This window comes from Pseudocercospora fijiensis, assembly GCF_000340215.1.
Source record: "Pseudocercospora fijiensis CIRAD86 unplaced genomic scaffold MYCFIscaffold_2, whole genome shotgun sequence".
Classification (NCBI taxonomy): domain Eukaryota; kingdom Fungi; phylum Ascomycota; class Dothideomycetes; order Mycosphaerellales; family Mycosphaerellaceae; genus Pseudocercospora; species Pseudocercospora fijiensis.
This window is the reverse complement of record NW_006921533.1, coordinates 6,834,285-6,851,242: the sequence shown is the minus strand read 5'-3', so window position 1 is coordinate 6,851,242 and position 16,958 is coordinate 6,834,285. Positions and strand designations below refer to the sequence as shown.

The 16,958-nt window shown below is 54.3% G+C and overlaps 5 protein-coding genes across 5 annotated transcripts; 3 read left to right on the top strand and 2 right to left on the bottom strand.

Moving 5' to 3' along the window:
• Positions 1-1,091: 1,091 nt before the first annotated feature.
• MYCFIDRAFT_132769 (uncharacterized protein) lies at positions 1,092-2,186 on the top strand (the record flags this gene model as incomplete). Its single annotated transcript, XM_007925754.1, has 4 exons — positions 1,092-1,448; positions 1,550-1,680; positions 1,739-1,901; positions 1,968-2,186. 4 exons carry the CDS (start codon positions 1,092-1,094, stop codon positions 2,184-2,186), a joined length of 870 nt encoding a protein of 289 aa, XP_007923945.1.
• Positions 2,187-3,240: 1,054 nt separating this feature from the next.
• On the top strand, positions 3,241-4,240 carry MYCFIDRAFT_210613 (uncharacterized protein). The gene has a single exon (XM_007925753.1). The coding sequence runs from the start codon at positions 3,524-3,526 to the stop codon at positions 4,061-4,063; it is 540 nt and encodes a 179-aa protein (XP_007923944.1). The 5' UTR covers positions 3,241-3,523; the 3' UTR covers positions 4,064-4,240.
• A 5,864-nt stretch (positions 4,241-10,104) lies between these two features.
• Positions 10,105-10,785, bottom strand: MYCFIDRAFT_182073 (uncharacterized protein). Its single transcript, XM_007925752.1, has 2 exons — positions 10,417-10,785; positions 10,105-10,295 (listed from the first exon to the last, which is right to left on the bottom strand). Exons 1-2 carry the CDS (start codon positions 10,579-10,581, stop codon positions 10,290-10,292), a joined length of 171 nt encoding a protein of 56 aa, XP_007923943.1. The 5' UTR covers positions 10,582-10,785; the 3' UTR covers positions 10,105-10,289.
• MYCFIDRAFT_210612 (uncharacterized protein) lies at positions 10,105-10,830 on the bottom strand (the record flags this gene model as incomplete). Its single annotated transcript, XM_007925751.1, has 2 exons — positions 10,105-10,295; positions 10,417-10,830. A coding segment is annotated over one exon (247 nt), but the record flags the coding sequence as incomplete, so codon positions are not given.
• A 4,620-nt stretch (positions 10,831-15,450) lies between these two features.
• Positions 15,451-16,957, top strand: MYCFIDRAFT_202648 (uncharacterized protein; the record flags this gene model as incomplete). The annotated part of the gene is made up of 1 exon (XM_007925750.1): positions 15,451-16,957. The coding sequence occupies one exon, from the start codon at positions 15,451-15,453 to the stop codon at positions 16,507-16,509; it is 1,059 nt and encodes a 352-aa protein (XP_007923941.1). The 3' UTR covers positions 16,510-16,957.
• Position 16,958: the final 1 nt, after the last annotated feature.

Genomic DNA, 16,958 nt, shown 5'->3' with positions numbered 1-16,958 from the left:
CGTTTCGATGATGATGACGATGGCGAGGTGTTGACTCGGAGGATGGTGCTGGTGCTACGGCGGGCGGTGGTGGTGGCGGAGCGGCATTGTCGTGTACAGGACGATGCGCTGGATCGTATGGGAGTTGATAGTAGGGATATGCAGATGCGTTTCGACATTGGATGGGATGCGCGCGAGCAGAAGCGTGGTTGCGGTCGTAGGAACCTTTGAGGTGAAGCTTCTCGGGAGTCTCGCGCTGGAAGCCGAACCTTCTCCTTGACCGAGTACGATCGCGTTCTCCTCCGTTACTGTACACAACAGAGACATCGCTAGAAAGCTACACACGAGCATTACGAATACACTCCTGGCCTCTGCGATCGAATTCGTCGAGTAGACTGTTCGACATTCGCTGCTGATCTTCGACCTCCGCTCAAGCGGAATTTCACGTTCAATAATGATGGCCATACGCACTCTCTGCTTCTTTGTTTACTAATGTCACCTGGAGCCCAATGAGCACACTGTCGCTCATGTGGATAGACACGCTGTCGCTCACGCCAGATCAGGCCAGGCATCAATGGCGCCCTTAGCTGCTTTAAGAGAGGAAGCATATATATGGCTTGGCATTTTGCTTGGACGGAGGCCTGATCCCGAGGAGGCCACAGAAAGACGACTGAATAGAGCATCATCATCCACTTGCAGGATAAGTCGTTGCAGGACCACCACGCGGTCTGACATCAGCCCTACAAGGTCCTTAGAGGACCCATGGTGGTTACATATAGCTGCGCACACAATATCAGTAGGCGAACGGTCTTCCCAACTCGACTTCGCCAAGTGCAGCTTCACCATCACAGCCAGGCTTGCAGTAGTCATCTGCAATACCACTTTGTAACAGTGAAGGAAGAAGGAGGAACAGAGCCTTGTCATACGGCTCCCAAGAGCTCTGCCAACAGCCTCGGGATCCTACTCCGCTTTATAACACCTCGATTTGCCTGAATCGGAACAACACTGTCGCAGATTGCTATACACTTATCTTTCCCCACGATCAGCTGCCTTGTTGTTCTACTGACCTCCTTCAACTCGCTCATTCTATAGCAAGTCTTTGTCAACCAGCCATGGCTAATCAATTCCCAGACTACTGGGGCATGCACTTCACCAAGACCATCCACAACAAACCGGAAGGTCCTACAGATCCAAGTAACATCAAATTACATCCCGACTTTGTGGTTGTAGTGACTGGGGCTGGCAAAGGATTGGGTTACCACATCGCATTGAGTTATGCCATCGCTGGAGCTAGAGGCATTGTAATCGCATCCAGGACCAAGTCTGACCTGCACAAGCTTGAAGCCGAAATCAAGCAGATCAATCCAAATGCAGAAGTGCTCAGCCAGACATGCGATACAATGAAGGATGCAGACGTCAAAGCATTGGCTGAAGCTACGAAACAAAGATATGGCAGGCTGGATGTAGTGGTAAGCTGTTCTCCCTATCCTCCGAAGAAGTCCATACTTACGCGGTAAAGGTTGCAAATGCGGGCGTCATATCAAAATACATCACCAAGTCGGATGGGAAGGAATATATGCCGGTCGGTGTCGTCGAAGATGAAGACTTCCCGCGCGTGATCGAGACCAATCTGATGGGCTCTTGGAGGGTTGCACATAATTTCGTGCCGCAACTTGAAGCCACCAAAGACGGTCCTCAAGCGTGAGACTTCAGCAGCTCAATGATCGACCACATGACGCTGAGTACTAGACTTCTGTAGGTTCATCGTCATCACCAGCATCGCATCGCACATGAACAAATCCGAAATGTGCCCTATTGCATACAACCTCAGCAAGATTTGCATGAACCGTCTGGCCGAACACATCCACCAGGACCATTACGAGACCACGGGTGTACAGGCTTTCGCAGTACATCCTGGTGCAGTTCACACTCCACAGACCGAGAGGCATCATGAGACTCAATTGGGGCAGCTGTGGACAGATGGTGAGCCCGAATGCCTCGGGCTAGAACTTGGAGAGACTGACACATCTATAGTCCTTACAGACGACGTTGCGCTTTGTGGTGGCTTCCTTACCTGGCTTACTTCTGAAAAGCGACCTTGGCTGAGTGGGAGGTACATCTCTGTGAATTGGGATACACAGGAACTTGAGAGCATGAAAGATGAGATCGTGGAGAAGGATAAGTTGACGATGCGAATGACAGTATAGCATTGCAAGAAGTTGACGAATCCGACAGCTTCGCTCAGCTGGCGGCCTGCTGTGCACTTGCATCGTTGCGCCACCTCTCAACCCGATGTTACAGAAACTTGAACGTGAGAACGTGACCGAGTCCTTCACACGAATTATTCAGAGCCTCGTGGAGACGGCCTTTACTAAAGACCATTCAATGACGTCTCAAGATGACGATTGTGCCATATCGTACTGCTGAGGCGATCAATCCGACTGGCGAAACATTACCATGAACGAATGCAACTTCTCCGTTACAAAGAATCTTTTGCAAGCTCTGAGTGACATTCTTGTACATCACGACAACGAACTACGTTACTACTGGGTCGATGCCATTTGTATCATCAGCCAGGGTGATGTTGAGGAGCGAAATGATGCAAGCCCATAAAATGTGGCGTATCTTCTCTGGTGCAAGTAAAGTCTACGCCTAAATATGACCCAGCATCCGCGCCGCTCGAGAGGAGCTTTTTCGCTCATCTGAGGATCATGCTTGGATACGCCGTATCGAGTGTCTGGCGACTCAAAACGGCGCCTTCCAGAATACGATGTTGTATCGCTCACCAGTGAGCAATCAACGAGTGCGAGGCGGGTAAGTCTCTCAAGTTATCATCGTCGTGATGAGGTTAGAGAAGGCGAAAGACTGGACCGCCAGAAGAAGGCCCCGGAGAGGCTATATAAAGCCAAGCCCCCAGATCTCTGCAGCTATTCTACAGACCGACCCCTGTTTCACACTGCGCCTCACCTCGTATCAAAAGTCTTCGCGACAAGATATCCCTGTGCCGCTTTTGTAACAAGAACCAAAGACAAGCGTGCTGCGCTGTGCTTGTCGTTCAGATGCTTCTTAATCCTTCCGCAGCAGATCCAAACGAAAGAAGCACAGCTGATTTAGAGTTCCTGCTATATGGTTAACGTCAGCCACTACCATACGACGACAGGGTCGAGAATCGAGGACCGATGCCTACTGCGGTCAAGCTAAAGCTTGTTTTGTTTGCGGGCGCACGCTAAATAGACTGAAAATAAAAGCTGATCGCTCGCCATTCGGTCTACCCGGAGAAGGTTGGCAGCCTGGACAATGTTGTGTTTTCACACGGACAACTGCCCGCTTCTGACAGGCTTGGCTTGGCTCTAGCGCCATGCGACGCTACATGACTGATCTGCGGCATATACGCCGGAGACGCATATTCTCCTCCTCCTCCTCCTATGATGAGCTCACCTCTCTCCGTCCATCACACACTCTCCTTGGACCACACCACCAGCTTCTCTTGGATACGCATTTCACTGTCACTCACTGAACAACAATCCCTAGACAGACTTCCAAGATGTTCGGCTTCACATATCTCGTCTGCACGCTATCAATCCTCAGCTCCATCGTGAAAGCTGCTCCTCCAACAACAACACCAGAATCAAAAAACGATATCAGGAAAATCCGAAACCTACATCAAAGCCATTCCCTCGTAACAAGAAATACAATCCCAGCAGCAGAGCCACAACAAGTCTGGATCGACGAATTCGACAACATCCAAACCCTCCCAGAACCCAAACCCATCGAACACTCCCACTCACACGACACATCATCCACCCAGTCCCAGTCCCAGTCCCAGTCCCAGTCCCAATCCCACCAATCACCCTTCGATTTCCTCATCCAAAGCTACAGTCACGGCGTAGAAATTCTCAATTTCGATCAACACTCCATGTATCTTCAAGGCTTCTTCGACGGCATTGCAATTTATGGAGCCGTGGCGGTCGCGGCTTTGATCTGTATCGCTCTGGTTTGTCATACTGTGGCGTCGAAATCTGGAGGGGCGATTCGATTGGGGAGAAATACGCGTCGACGGGGTTGGTCGAGGGATTCTTTGTGAGATTGATTTGATGAGAGGGAGTATGTTGAGATGGTTTTGATGATGATGATGATGAATGATGAATTATGAGTATGATGGGTAGAGATTGGATTGCTATTTGGTGGTATGGTGTGATTTATCGCTGGGGGAGGGGGTGTATCAATATAAATCCTGGCGCATCCATCTTTGCACTTTTTTTGCTTTTGTGTTGCACTATATCCACGACTATGCTATGCTATTCCTCTGATTTGTATCGAATGATGGACGACACAGGTCAAGAGTTTCAAAGTACTCAGCGAAGGTAGGTAACAAGGCTCTACATATGTTATGTAGCATGTCCAACTACACCGATTCACCACATTTCTGGCCCAACAGCTACTACGCCCTCAAGACAGGACAATCGCAATCTGCATCACAAACGCCTTCAAGTGCTTACTTACATCTCCGAGCGCAAAGCCAAGTAGATCAAGTGTTACTATTAGCACGCCATGACTAGCCTGCATACCACATTTGACCGAGCCGTCTGTCACTCGTGCTGTCATACAGTCCTCTCTTCCTGCACGCTAGGGTATATCTCGAAAGGCTTCGATGACTTCAAGACTGCTCCTTTGGAATACTGCTCACGTGGAGTTCTTCCCAAAGAGTTGGTGAAGTGAACCGATATAATTGCCGAAGGCTTGGCACTATCTGACATTGCAACTGTAACTAATTATACATCATCTTCATCATCATCACATCGTCCCCATCATCCTTATCATTCTGTGGATGTCTCTCTCTCTCTCTTCGAAAGCTGTAACTGTTCATTCATGTACCTTGGGTGACTTCACGATCACTCCCCGCTGAGCAATGTCTGGCGTGTCCTACTCCCGCCACTGCGGCTGCCACTCCTGACCCGGATAACTCGCACCCCTCATAATAAACTCCTCTTCCCCGACAGTAGGATCATCACGCCTGCCACTATATCCACTGCTGGGCCTTCTCCGGTGTTGAGGTACATGCGGAGCATGATATGCGTTCTGGTTATGACCAGTGGTAAAACTCCTCTGCATCGGTTGACGATCGCTGAAAGCCTCTTGATACTGGAATTGTAGTTGTTGCTGTTGCTGTTGGGCGTAGTACCGACCTCGAGAAGGTGGGTTAGGAGCTTGTTGACGAGGATACCAGCCTTGTTGGATCATCTGTTGTCCAGAAGGATTGATGCGTGGGCCCTGGTAAGCTGAACCTCCTTGATATGTGGAATGGATGTACATCTGTTGTGGATGATGCTCGGGAGAGTATGGAGGGCTTGGGTATGCTCCTCTGGTGTCCTCTTCGTCTGGTATGAGCGGCACAGTTGGTGGAGGTCGTGGAGGAGGTTGGCCGCGCGCGAAATGTTCTGGAAAGCCCATTGGTATCTCAGGTTGTGGAGGAGGTGCGATGCCTTGTTGCTGTAGAGCATAATATTGCTGTTGCTGCTGGTGAGGTCCAGGAGGCGGTGAAGCCATTGCAAACCGTGGCGGAGGCGGGGATGCAGCGTGCTGATATTGCTGCGCGTCGTAAAATTCATCCGTAGCAGCTCGCACTGGTCCTTCAGGTCGATAATCAGGTGGTATATTCCAACTTGATTGCCTTGAGTGACCTGGAGGCAGAGCAATCGCGAAGGGAGTCTGCTGATCGCTGTACTCCTTTGCCGGACTGCGTGCTACTTCTTGACTTAACGAGCCCATTCGATCTCTATGAGACACTCCATATCCTCCGGAATCAGAGCTGGTGTTGATAGGGGAGATGGAAGCTCCCGACCTTGACTCGAATGGCCGTTGGCTGGGCCAGTATTCCGATCTGCCAGATATCGGATTGGTGGACTCTGAGCCATAGCTGCCTTCTCTTTGCCGCATGGGATTTGCTGGCGACATCGGCCCCTGATCAGAGTAGCCTGGTGGCCCGCCTGGCAGGTAGGGTTGTTGTTGCTGAAGTACGTGGAACTGCCCAGGCAATGGAGGCCCGATGGGCTTCACAGGGCGCCCAAAACTTATATCAACGGGTCGGAAAGCCTCGGGGACTTGAGCAATCGGTCGAGCTCGTCCAGGTTCAGCACCGAGACTGTGAAGTCGCCTGAACTGGGGCATTGCTTGGCTGCTCATGCTTGGCTGATCGGTCTCTTGAGCTGGAAGAAAGGCTTGAGAAGGAAGAGAAGAGTGCCGCTCTCCATCGCGACGTGGCGCGTACCAGCCTTCAGCAGGTGGCGCATTTTCAGAAGGCACGAATGAGCCTCCCTCGCCCATTGACGGTCGAGCGTGCGGCAGAGGCGCTGGCTCTGCTTGCCGCATAGCCTGCCGTTGTCTGTCAAACGCTCGACCTTCTCTGCGCCTAGCTCTTTCATAGTCGTCGTACGCATTGATTGCGCCTTGTACGGTAGCGCTATCGCCTGGCCGACTTTGAGGCGCTGGTCGGCTCTGTGGAGGCGTTGCTGATGACCTTGCATCCGCTACGGGGGCGCCTTTCTTCAGTTTCTTGATTGACTCCTTGTCAGCCTTCTCGTGGCCAGCTGCAGTACTACTCCGGCCCAGCAAACTCTTCAATCCAGAGAAGCGCTTCTTCTTCGGTTCGAGCTCAATAGCATTCGACGAGGCTCGTTGGGGCTTCGTCAAAGTTTTGCGTCCTTTCGCAGAAGAGTCCACGTGCTCCATCGTCGACATCGGAACGGGAGGCGGGACATTAGGAGGAGGAGCAGCGCCAGTGCTAGGGCCAGTAAGGTCCCCGGCGAGCGGAGCAAGTGAGCTTTCTCTGGATTGATGATCAGACTCAATTTTGGCGCCACTGCTGCGGCGGGATGACAATGTCGCCCACAAGCCACTTCTGATCCTGCCTTGCTTCGAAGAATCCTGCGCCTGTGAGTGCTCCTCGGGGGCAGGAGGCCCATACGCGAGGTCCTCCAATCCATGCTGATCGGTGATATTACGTGGTGTTGGGTAAGTGGCGGCGTCACGACGAAAGAAGCCGGATTGGCGACTCCCTCTTCCACTCAAATCACCACTGTTGTGCGGAGAATGGCCAGGGCTGACAAGAACTCCACTGCCGATGGAGGTCCTCATCTTCTCATACTGAGTTGGCTCGACGTGGCCGCTCAATCTCATCGCAGGATGTTGCAAGTAAGGCAATGCGCCAGCCGGCGGGCCAGCCATTGCACTGATGTCAATTGGAGGCGTGTCGGCGACACGAGGAGAAGCTCCCTGTGCAGTCGAAATGCTTTCTTGCACAAAGCCGGCAGAGTCGCGTTTACTCGGCATGTAAGACAGCGGCCGCTCCGTCATGCCTGGGCGCTGCATGTATTGCCGATTCGCGAAACGATCGGAGAAGTCGCCTGATGCAGGGCCTCGAGGCTGAGGTCCAGGACCCGGCACTTGTCCAGCGGTTAGCTTCTGCAGCGGCGAGGCAACAGGCACGCTTGTTGGACCAGCCGGAACAGCCTGACTCGACATTGGCTCTTCAGGCTGGGCGTCGGCTCTCGTAGCACGATCGCCACCTCCCAGACTAGACACAGAAGAGTGTCTGCTTGCCGTCGGCCCCGTACTGGTGTGATGGCTGCTCTCATGAGCACCTTCCTCGGCGGATACCTCACTTCTTGCATCTTCCCACCGGTCTACATCGGCACCAGCAGTTGCCGGGATGGTATCAGCAGCATTGCTAGCAGAGAGCTGATACGGATTCGGCGTCGCTTCCGCCAGTTTGCTTGCGCTCTTCGAGGCATCTGTAGCTGGTAGCACCGTTGGCTCACGATTCTGTTGCTCCTCTCCCAGGCGCTCCAGCTCCCGCTCCTGCTCGGCAATTTGATCTCGCCAAGGCATACCAAATCTCGCTACGACTGGAGTGCTCTCGTAAAGTTCCTCTTCTTCAGTCGCAGTCTCTTTCTCGTGAGCAGATCGCCGAGGAGACGTGAGCGGAGGTGCAATAGGAGTGCTCTCATACAGCTCTTCGCCTTCTGGGCCTGCTTCTCTCTTGTAAGAGGCATGCTGAACAAGCGCAGGTGCTGCGGCCTTGATTGTGACAGGACTAGCTTGTACGAACTCAGCATCTGAAAGACCAGACTCTCGCGATGACGTGGCTTCGAGGGTAGAGGGTAGTATAACAGCAAGAGACTGGCTGTTGGCGCGAGAGTGAGCAGCGGTACTCGGTGGGCTCGTTGGAAGCGCTTTGACTGGACTTGATGGTTGTGAAGCCCGCCGGATCTGGCTAGGTAGACTTGCAAGGTCGCTCACTTTGCGTTGCTGTTGTGGTCTGGATATGGGCGGGGGAGTGCTTGAAGGACTCGCGTCTTGCTTCTCGGCATCTTCCTCGGAGGGCTTGGTCAGTTCGTCATCGTTTTGCAGCACGCCGCTCGGAGTCGCGGCCTTGTCACCAAAGTCAGCCTGTCTTGGAGTGCTTTCGTCCGGAACCTTTGCCGCATGAGTCGTAGGAGAAGGCGTTTCTTCGCTCTCCTCCATTTGCTTGCCATCATCTTCAGAGGGTGTGTGACTGGGCACACTCGCAAGCGCTCCTCCAAATTGATCTTCCAGCCCTTTCTTCCAGGCAGCTGCGCTACTCCTTCGTTGATATTGCTCCGTCGAGGCACTTCTCTCGCCGTTTTCGGAAAATGTCGCGGCGGTAGGAGCTGGAGAAGGCAAGACACCTAGCCTACGAACAAGGCCACTCTCGCTGTTGCGATGTTGATCGCCAGGGTTGGTCGGTGTTCTGGGAGGGATAGTAGCATCAGGAGAGTTCCAAGCCTCGACTCTTTGCGGACTCGTCGGACTGTTCATGGGCATGATAGGAGATGTTATACCAGCCTGAGAGTAGCCGATTGCCAGATCTGAGAAGTCATCCCAGGCGAGGTCAGCAGGGCCCGTAGCCACGAGGGCTGCAGCAGCTGCAGCTTCATCGGTGCTGCGTGAGTCTGTGGAGATCACACGCTTGGCTGGCCTGGAGTCGAGCTCTTCGTCTTCCAGCAAGTTGCTGCGCGAAAGCACCAAGCTTGGAGGGCGGCTTCTGCTCCCGTCTTTTCTGCTGCGGCTCATGCTCCTACTCTTTTCGCGAAGTCGCGTGAAAACCTGGCTAAGAGGTCTACTTGACGAGCTTCGTGCAGACACGGAGCTAGGAGTCTGCGATCGTTCTCTGCGACGAATGGCCGCTGCTGAGTTCGCAGATGCCTGGCGACTTGGCTCAGGATGCGGTTGGGCTTCAAGAGATGATGGCGGGAATTTGAACTCCTTCTTGGTGGGCGTGTTCTCGTCCACGGGTTCTGTTGGCGCTTCCGAAGCAAGAAATTCAGTCAGAGACAGTGATTGCTCTGGGCTTGCCTCGCTACCAAGAGCCATAGAATAGCGGCCGGCAATTTCTGGTCGCGCAGGTAAAGTGGCCGCAGAATCAACGATGGGATCTGGCGCAGCAGTCTTCGGCGCTTGGTCAGATTCACGCGGGTCGGCGGGCTCTGTTTTAGCAGACTTTGCTGACGCAGCAGCAGCGGTGATGGCAGCCAGGCCGGTCACTTTGAGGGGAGAGCTCGAGCTCTGAACATTTCTAGGGCTTGCGGTCTCCGTTGTAGCGCTCACGCCAGGACTGATTGCAGCCTTGACAGGAGTGGACGGGCTAGGTTCCTCAAGCGAGATTTTGTTCGCATTTTCCTTGTCGGCTTGCGAAGAGCTTCGTGTGAAAGCATTTTCGACGATATTATCATTTTCATGCTTCTGAGCATTATCACGCACGCTGGATAGCGGCGCATTTTCGTGGTCATTCGCCTCCAATGAGGGTTCCACAATGACTTGCGTGCCATCTGGCGCAAAGAGGACCGAAGGCTCGACAGTGGGTTTATTCGTTAGACTCTTAGAAGACTCGGTACCGGCAGCAAGTTTTGTGTCGGCGTTCAAAGGTGTATTGGGCGACTTCGCAGACAGACCAGCTGTGGCCACGGACGAGAGACTGGAGGGGCCGACTTTGGCACTCGAGGGACTCTTGGGATCCTATAACGACTTACCGTAAGCATGCGTCCTCTTGACTCAGTAGAGGATGTATGTTGGGGTGTTGAAGGGAGGAAGTGAAACTGTGTCGATGGCAGCCAAAGAATCTGGAATGTATACAACTAGTATAAGCCAGGGGAATGAGCCTCAACCAGGCTTTGTTCCTTCTTTGCGCTTTCGCTCCGCCGCAGATGTGCCGATCCAACAGGGGCATCGGAACTCCACATCGAAGAGCTCGAAAACTAGATGTGCGGTGGGATATCCATCTCCAGTGCCGTTCAAACCTGGAGCATGAAACTCTCAGTCACAATACAAAAGCAATGAAACGCCAAATGATCAAGGAAGCGAAGTGAAGTGAAGCCGAGACTTGAGTGCCAGAGAGTCGTAAGAAAAAAGCAATCATACCTCACCACCGCCAGTCTTTCGAACAGAGCCGCCCCCTCCTCCCCACTTCGACCTTCCCTTGGCCAGAAGACCTTTGGCCCCCGAGGCTGTCTTGCCGCCAAACACGCTGGCGCTCTTCATGAATTCCTTGCCACGCTGTTGCATCTGCTCCTGGACGCGATCCATGTCTATGCGAGGAGCACCACTACCAGAGGGTTTGTTGGCTGTGTCGCTTGGATCCAAGCCGGTCTGAGCTCCCGAGCCGAACGAAGTGCTACGACCTTGTTGATCGGCCTGTGCGGATGATCCGGAAGCAAATCGCTGTTTGAACCCGGCCAGCGAGGGGCTCGCACGGTGTCCTCTCTTCCACGTGTTTGTGCCACTGGGGCTGAGTTGTGTCTGAAGTGGTGGTGGTTTACCTTGAGCGGCAGTGACACTAACGTCGGGATGCTTGTGGGTCATCGCTATGAGCCAGTCTGACAATCCCGTATCCATGTTTGCAAAAGTGCCTCGAGTCTCGTTATAGGTCTTAATGCGCTCATCAGCCGTCTTCAATGCAAGAATGTTGCGGAATGGTGGAATATTGACGGCCCCGGGAGCGGTCCTGGGTCTCGATGGAGAGGCTGCGGGCTGATTTTGGATCGCAGTCGTGGTAACTTGATCTTTCTCCGGCGCTGCTGGGACATCGTCAGTAGCACCCGCATAATATGATGGTATGCGGGCAGAGGTATCGTCGTTCGAGACTGGACTGGGCGCGATCTCGCGCAAGGACTGCGATGGGCTACTCGGTCCAATAGTAGTATCTGGCAGCAAATGCTCTTGGCTCTTCATGATCGGGCTGACCAGTCCATCAGGGCTCTTCAATCCCCGTATACGCTGAGACAAGGATCTTGTGATTTCAGCCTCAGCTTCGGCGGCCTCAGGCCTTCGTGGTTGGGGCACTCCAAGGGTATCAGTCGTGGGAGTAATCTCGTTCATGGGCGTGTCTGGTGACACATCGCCATCTTCAGCATTCATGACGTGAAGCTGCTTGCTTCGTGGACGTTCATACGCAGCTTCTGGATAGATCTCTGGACTCTTTGGCTCCTCTTCAACCTTCTTTGCAGCAAGAAAGCTTCCGCTGTGTCGTTGTGGCTCTCTGTTCTCCCAGCTGAAGCGAGTGTCTAGGAGTCCTGGTCGGCGAGACGAGGTGGATTGAAGGCCAGCACCAGCAGTGAGGGCCGCCGCACCGACACCAGCTATTTCTGCAGCAGGCAAAGCATCCTTCCCTTGCTCGAGGCGACGCTCGTTCTCCGGTGCATCAAGAGCATCTTGATCGCGGTCAATGCCTTCAGAGGTACCTTGAAGGCTCGTCACTATCTCCTGATGCAGTCGATCGCTGTCCCGCTCGGTTGCCGCCGAATCATCGGAGAACTGCGATAGATGCGCAGGTGCAGCACTGGTAGATGAGAGGCTGTCATGATGCTCAGGCGAAGGGTCTCTGCTCCGTACTCGCAGTGGTGCTACAGTGTTGAAGTAGCCTGCGTTTTCGGGCTGCACGCCTCTCTCGCCGCTGCCGCTGGCTGGCTGAGGCGTAGGCGCAAAAGACGAGGCGACGCTGGCGGGCGGATCGCTGCTTTGATCGGTCTCGTGTCGTAGAAGTGGCGGCGCAAGCTGGCCAGTCATCTGTCTGGGGGCAAGTTCTGGTTGCTCGACGGGTGCAGGTGGCTCTTTCGATGCGAAGTCGCGAGTCTGATGGCCAACACCATGCGTTGACACGATGGACGCAGCGAGAGCGTCTCCAGCATCTTTCAATACGTCAACTGGACTTCGCTCAGGACTAGTACTGCCTTGCAGCTGATACTTTTTTGTCGTAGGCGTCAGGTCGACCGGCGTCTCGGAGCGGGTAAGATGTGGCCGGTCTGTATTCAAGGTCGAAGGAGGCGCAGGAGGAGGAGGACCCTCGACTGCTGGAGTAGGCGCCTCGCTCTGCCATGCGCCAGGTAAATCAGGCTTGAAAGACTCTTCTCTGCCAATTTCAGGTCGTGCCGGAGCGAGTCCACCCAGAGTGCTGCTTTCTGCCTCCGGGCGCACCTCGTTTGCGAGGTTGCTCTGACTGGTCCCGGCTCTCTTCGGCTTCGGCGGCTCTTCATCATCGCCAAAGCGACTCCATGAGCTCTGTGAACTGCCGATACTTGCAGCTGAGTTGCGCCTGCTGGACTTTTCGTAACGATCTGCTATTTCGCGTACGCGTCCTTTCGCGGGTGAGTCGGCCCTACTACCAACGCCTCCAGTCAAGGTCGGTGTAAGAGGCGATGTAGGAGTCTGCACGTTATGCGTCTGCAAGAACAAGTCTTGGCTGTTCTTTGCGGCGTGACCAAGGCGTGCATCCTTCTCTGGCGACGAATTGATTCGCGCAGCAAGATCAGCTTCTCGCATGCTGTAGTCTGTACCGCTCCTCCCTCGTCCTGGGGTCGGTAGAGGTGTGGAGGCAAGAGGCGCGACCTCGCTGGCGGATGTCTCCGCAGGGTGTAAATTAGGTTCAGGAATCTCGGCACCTTGATCGGAGACATCGGGTGCCTGGTGTTCGGCAACGACGGCTGATAAGGGTGTGCCGAGCCGTTCCTCTGCAGTACTCTCCAAGGCTGGTGTGCGAGCTGGCGAGGTACCATTAGAAGGAGGATCGAGACTTCTGCGATAGCCTGGTTCAAAACCCGCTGGCATACCATGATCGGCGCTCGCATTCCTGCTGTGGGCGGGCGACGGCTTCCGCGCAATCTTGTGAGTGCCCGTGAGTGTCGAGCCGGAAGCAGGTCGTGCATTCATCGAGCTTGGCGCAGTTTCCTCTGCGATGGGTGGGAAAGCAGAAGTGGGCATGTGGCTCATGATCGGGCTGATGCCAGCAGTAGATGTAGTGTCACTCCTACTCACACCACTGCCCGAGCCAGACTGCGACTGTGAGCTGTCGCGAGATAGAGCGGGCTCGTCAAAAGCCTGGTGTACAGCAGATCGAAAGCCCACCGATGGATTGTGCTGCAGATCGGTCTCTGCCGTCTGCTGTTGTCGCTCGGCGAGGATCTCTGCAGCCGGGTCATGACCTGGGCTGGGTCGAGTCGTTGTGGGTGTGGTTTGGAGCGAGCTGAACGTAGTCGCAGTCCTGTCGATGCTGGATGGGTTGGGTGTCGGTCCTGACGGCTGAGAAGAAGTGGGCGTTGCCTCAGAGGCTTGCACTTTCGGAGAGAACATGTCGTCACCAAAGCCCGAGACCCGTGATACTAATGGCAGTGTCGGGCTGGTCTCTCGGACTGGAGGAGTAGTGCTCGTGGCAGATTGTGTGCTTGGCGGGTCCTGACTTGCCGCGACATTGGAGGAAGGCTGGGCAACTGTGGAGGCGTCTGGAAAGAGCCTGCTCTCTCTCGCCTCTTGAACCGGAGTCAACGTTGACTGCTCGCCACTTTTGACCCTCTGCAGACTGTCCAGGCTGGGGCGCGAGCCCTCTTCACTCTGCCTTTTCATCTCTTCTGGGATTCGCTTGTAGATGTCGCTAGGCCTGATGAATGGCAGAGGCTTCTCCGTGTTTGCGGCACCGGTATTCACACCAGGATTAGTCAGACCCTCAGCAATGGCTCGTGCCTCAGCCGCCTGTGCCTGAGAATCGTAGTCTGACCCAGTGCTGAGACTGCTCTTGCGTGGAGGAAACCATTGAGTTGGAGGTGGCGCACCTCGCGGCATCGGCTGCGTACTGAGAGGCGGAGGTACTTGGTCGGGGTTTGTGAAGTCGCGCGGCCTTGATCTACTTCGCGGCATATCATTGCTGCGCCTGCGGCCACTAGCAGCTGAAGCTGGACCTTCACTCCTCTCGCTGTAAGCTGGAAATGGAGCAGACACGCTACGCGTGCCATCATCGCCCTGATCGAAGCTTCGCGTCCTCACTCGCGACAAAGGCTGTTGCGGAGGGGCGCGACGAAAGTGCTGCGAGGGTGGCTGCGCTACAGGTGACTGCGATGGCAGCTGGCTCGCACTCATCGGCATCGGCGGTCTCTCCTCTTCGTATGCATATTCATCGTAGGGATCATAGCCAGCCCAGTCGTCGCCATCATAAGTGTTCTTGGCCGCGTTCACCCATTTCTGCGTCTTGTGACGATTGACATTGGTCTTGAAGGATATGGGGCCGGCGGGCGTGGTTGGCGTGTTGTTCTGGGCCATGTCTGTCGACGCGATGCTCCGCCTGATTTCTCGTCCACGAGCGCCCGCAATTACAGATCAGGGGGTGGTCACGAGAAGGACATGGTATGCGTGGAGTGGTGCAGCGCGAACGGCGGACGCGCAGTAATACTGGACGTCGGGCAAGGTAAGGCAGGCTGAGGATGGGTCGTGCGAAGGCTGAGAAGTGCGAAGGTGTGGTGCGGCCGTCTGTTTCACTGGTGACACTGGGCGCAAAGCAAGCTTGAGCTAGGAATTAGATATCATCATAGAGGAAGTGGTTGCGAGAAGGAGAGTGTGGCGTAGATGGAGGGTACTATAGAGTAAGGTAGAGTGTACACGAATGTTGGAAGAGTTGGTGCCCATGGCGCACGGCCACGAATCCACGCTGACGCAGCAGGGATCAGCAACGCGATGATATTGAATGCATACATCGACAGTCCGACTTCTGTACGTAGTTGACGGTGCGGTCTCCTTTGTCTAGATATTGGATGACCAGGCAATCGTATTAATCCTTGCTTCCGTTCGGCGCCCTTGAAGGCTCGAAGTCGCAACGTTCCAGAATAGAAGCCGACTGGCCTCCCCGTCTGGCTTGCCCTGCCTGCATGCGAACTTGTCTACTCCCGCAACCCTTCTCGACAGACAACAGAGATAGAAAACACCTGTCAGACTCGAGGACGAGGCATTCACCACATTCACCACCGTCGAACCCCGAATACCCTCACACTTCCATACATCGCGCCAGTCCGCACACACGTCGCCCTCGGCCTCCTGGCCACCACCACCTCCAGAACACCGACCACCTTCCACCAAAAAAGTCTCACACTTTCTTCTGCATATTCCTGATTGACTCCGCCGAGAAACATGCTCACCATGGCGACACACTCTTCCATCCAAGACCGCACGCCCGAATTCCGCTCCATCCTCACCCAAGCTCAGAAATCACTCGCGCGCCAACGCAAAGCAGGAGGCGCTCAGTCGCAACCACTCTTGCCACACCAGAATGGCACCGCGACACCACCTACGCGAAAACAGCGGTCCGAGTTTGCGCGCAGTGCCGCGGGCATTGGTAGAGGCATCAGCGCGACAATGGGCAAACTTCAGAGATTAGGGGAACTGGCGCGGAAGAAGTCACTCTTCGACGACCGGCCTGTGGAAATCGCGGAATTGACCTTCGTCATTAAGCAAGACCTTGCGGGCCTCAATCACCAAATTCAGCAATTGCAGCAGTCGCAAAAAGCCATGAATGCGCAGGCCACTGGTGTGGCGACGCAAGAGGGAGAGCACAACAAGAACGTGACCGTGCTGCTTCAGGGCAGACTGGCGGATGTCACGGCCAGCTTTAAAGAGGTGCTCGAAGTCAGGACGCAAAACATCCAAGCATCGAGGCAAAGGCAGGAGAATTTCGTGGGAGACGTGTCGCGACAAACACATGCCGAGAGACTAGATCCGGGACGAACCGATTCTCCCTTATATCAGACACCTTCACGTGGCAGAAGCCCCAAACCTGCTCAATCTGGACCATACTCCACTGGAGCCGATGTTCTCAGCTTGGAACCCAGCAGCTCCTCGGCTCTATATTCTGGCACTGGTGCGCCCATGCACATGAACCAGTCTCAGCTTCAGATCATGGAAGAAGGCTCAACCTCCAGCGCATATCTGCAAGAGCGCGGTCAGGCTATAGAAGCGATTGAGCGCACAATCAACGAACTCGGCGGTATTTTCGGCCAGCTTGCGCAAATGGTCAGCGAGCAAGCGGAACAGATCCAACGAATCGATGCGAATACCGATGACGTGGTCGACAATGTCGAAGGTGCGCAACGAGAACTCATGAAATACTGGAGCCGCGTACAAGGCAACAGGTGGTTGATTGCCAAGATGTTCGGAGTGCTCATGATTTTCTTTTTGTTGTGGGTTCTGATTGCAGGATAAACGCTTTCGCTCCGCACATACCATTCGCTGTCTTGATCTGGGAATTTTGGATGCATAGCGCAGGCGGCCTTTGAAAGGCTCAGATAGGACGCGCTCACAGCAAAAACTATAGAGCATAAAGCGGCATTTCGGAGTCGCATTCTGGAATTTGGAGAATTCGCTGTTGTTGGCTACTGTACAGATGTCTTGAATACCTAACTAACTAATATCATGTAACGCGCTGGTCGTCTACTCACACTTCAAATCACGCATCGCAGCACCTACATCATCAATCACGTACGTGGATGTTACTCCTCACATATTGACGGAGACGGAATCGGAAGTGAATCTTGAGCTTGAGCTTCCGATAAAGCATCACGCGCCAGTCAACAATTCGAATCATGACATGGCCGCTTCTGTACGAGGAACACAGAACTGCTAGATCTGACGAGCAGGACACACCCGAGACA

What these genes read in the sequence shown, in the direction of transcription:
- MYCFIDRAFT_210613 (XM_007925753.1), top strand. Translation starts at nt 3,524, where the DNA reads ATGTTCGGCTTCACATATCTCGTCTGCACGCTATCAATCCTCAGCTCC.
- MYCFIDRAFT_182073 (XM_007925752.1), bottom strand. Translation starts at nt 10,581, where the DNA reads ATGGATCGCGTCCAGGAGCAGATGCAACAGCGTGGCAAGGAATTCATG.